This window comes from Fonticula alba (assembly GCF_000388065.1).
Source record: "Fonticula alba strain ATCC 38817 unplaced genomic scaffold supercont2.8, whole genome shotgun sequence".
In the NCBI taxonomy this organism is placed as follows: Eukaryota; order Rotosphaerida; family Fonticulaceae; genus Fonticula; species Fonticula alba.
Window position 1 is genome coordinate 707,144 of NW_009242978.1, and position 2,455 is coordinate 709,598.

Below are 2,455 nucleotides of genomic sequence, written 5' to 3' on the forward strand. Positions count from 1 at the left end.
CCCCCCTGCCCACCTCGCCCATCAACCGGAGAGGCCGTGCTGCGTGACATGATTCCCGGCCTGGGCTACAACCCGGTAGTGCCTGGCTATGCTTCGTCCAACTACCCCCTGGGATCCCTGGCATCCCCGTCGTCCGGGTCCGGGAGCTGGGCCGCGCGGCAGCCCGTGACGGTGGCCCGGCCGGCGCGCGAGGCCGGATCGGTCACCGCCCTGGCGCTGGACACCCATGCCGAGCAACTGATCGCCGGGACCAGCTGCGGCCGGGTGCTGCACTACTCGGTGGACACGTCGCAGGGCGGCGCGGCCGGGGCGGCCGGGCGCGACACCGAGCCCCCGAAGCCGAGCGCCTTCTCCGGGTCGCTGGAGTCCGGCGATGACAGCCTGGTGCTCCTGTCGTCGGTCCTGTCGCACCCGTCCCCCGTGCGGAAGATCCTTTGCGGCTACCAGATGAGCATCTCGCTGAGCGACTACTGGGTGGTGTGCGCCTCGATCAGTGGGACCCCCGTGTGGCGGGTGTCCTCGGCGCGGCTGGTGGCCGAAGCGTCGCGGCTGCTTGGCCAGCCGGCCCCCGCCACGCCGTCCATCCTGACGGCCGGCTTCCTGGCCTACGATGCCCTTTGGGTGTCGACCTCCTGCGGTCTGCTCATCCGCGTGGGGCTGATGGCGGCGTTTGTGGCCACGGCCGGGCGCCTGCGTGCGCAGTACCACCGGCGAAGCCTGCTGACCGGGATCCCGCTGGACCGGGCGGCCGGCCGGGGCCACGCCGGGGCCGGTGCGGTGGCCCCGCCGGCCGGGGGTGCCCTGCCGGCCGGTGGCGGCCCCGCTTCGGGCGGGCCCCGGCCGGAGGGTCTCTCCCCGGCCGGGCCGGCCTCCCAGCAGAAGCCCACCGGCTCGCGGCGATCCCGCCGGTCGCGGTCCAAGCGCAACCAGCTGGCCAATCTGGCCGACGCCGGGGACGGTGCCCCCGGGGGCGAGGGCGCCGCGGCCGGGGCCGCCGGCCGCACCCCGCTCGATGAGCGCCTGGCCTTCTTCCGCGGGTCGGACTTCCTGGATGGGACGGCCGTCCTGCCGGAGGTGGCCGGCGATGCCGAGGACCCGGAGCATGTGCTCCTGTCGCCGGCCGCCCTGGTGGACCGGCTGCCGGGCGGCACCGATGACACCGGCGCCGCCATGGGCCCCCACTCCGGGCCCTTCGTCACGCAGGCGCTCTCCTGGCTGGAGCTGCTCCAGACGTCGGTGGCCGCGGCGCATGCGACTGCCGAGGCGGAGGCCGCGGCGGCCGCTTCCTCGGCGGCGGCGGCGGCGGCGGCGGCGGCCGCTGCGGCGGCGGCCACGGCGGCGGCGGCGGCGGCGGCGGCAGCTGCTACTGCGGCGGCGGCGGCCGCTGCCGCCACCGCTGCCCCTGCCGCCACCGCTGCCTCCCCGCCTGCCGCCGGGTCTGCCTCGCCGGTGGACGTCGCTTCATCGGGCCCGGTGGACATCACGGCCGAGGCGGACGCTTGGCCGCTGCTCCAGAGCAGCAACAGTGCCACGGACCTGGCCCCGAGACCGGACTCGCCCTTCGCCGGGTTCCCCCAGCTGCCGCGGCTGGGTGACACGCCGGCCACCGGGGCCGGGGCTCCGGTGCCGTCGGTTTCCTTCGCCACGGCGGCGGCGAGCGCGCGGCGAGCGGCGGCCGCCGCCGCCGCCGCCACCAGCCCCCCGGACCAGGGCCCCAATCGCGCCGCGGTGTCCATGTCCTCGACGGTGAACTTCCCGCCATTGGGCTCGGCCGCGCCGGTGTCCGGTGGCAGTGGCGGCGCCGGGCCCGGTGCCGGCACCGGCCTCGGGGCGTCCGGAGGCGGTGGCCCTGCCACGTCGGCCGCGGCCGGCTCCGCCGGGCTGGCCATCGAGGCGGACCCCCCGTCGCCGGGGTTCGATCAATCGGCCCCGGCAAGCGCCGAGGCCGAGGCCGCCCCGCCGAACGAGCCGCCGGTCTTCATCGTGGAGCTCCGCGGCTCGCCCCGCCTCGGGCATACGACCTGCTTCGCCGGGCTTTCGGATGGCCGGGTGCTGGCCTTCGACCTGCGTCCGCCCTCCAGCTCGATCATCTTCTGCACGCGGCTCTTCGACGGGTCCATCCTGGACATGGACATCTTTGACCACATGCTGGTGGCTTGCGGCCTGTCGTACAAGTGCGTGTGCCGGTGTTTCCCTGCCTGGCCGGGGTCTTTCTTTGCTCGGCTGCCTCCCCTGCCTCCCTGTCTGTGTCTCTCTCTCTCTCTCTCTCTCTCTTTCTCTCTCTCTCTTTCTCTCTCTCTCTTTCTCTCTCTCTCTTTCTCTCTCTCTCTTTCTCTCTCTCTCTCTTTCTCTCTCTCTCTCTATCTCTTCCTCTCCTTCCCACTCACGCCCTCTCTCTCTCCCTCTCCTTCCCACTCACGCCCTCTCTCTCTCCCTCTCCTTCCCACTCACGCCC

General features: G+C 73.9%; 1 protein-coding gene across 1 annotated transcript in view; it reads left to right on the plus strand.

Annotated features, from left to right (window-relative positions):
- Window positions 1-2: 2 nt before the first annotated feature.
- Window positions 3-2,455, plus strand: part of H696_04815 (hypothetical protein) — a gene marked incomplete at its 3' end in the record, with an annotated part of 8,635 nt that continues 6,182 nt past the window's right edge. The window contains exon 1 of the mRNA XM_009498680.1: window positions 3-2,174. Coding sequence (XP_009496955.1) covers window positions 49-2,174 — 2,126 coding nt within the window. The 5' untranslated portion in view covers window positions 3-48. The remainder of the gene's footprint in view (window positions 2,175-2,455) is intronic.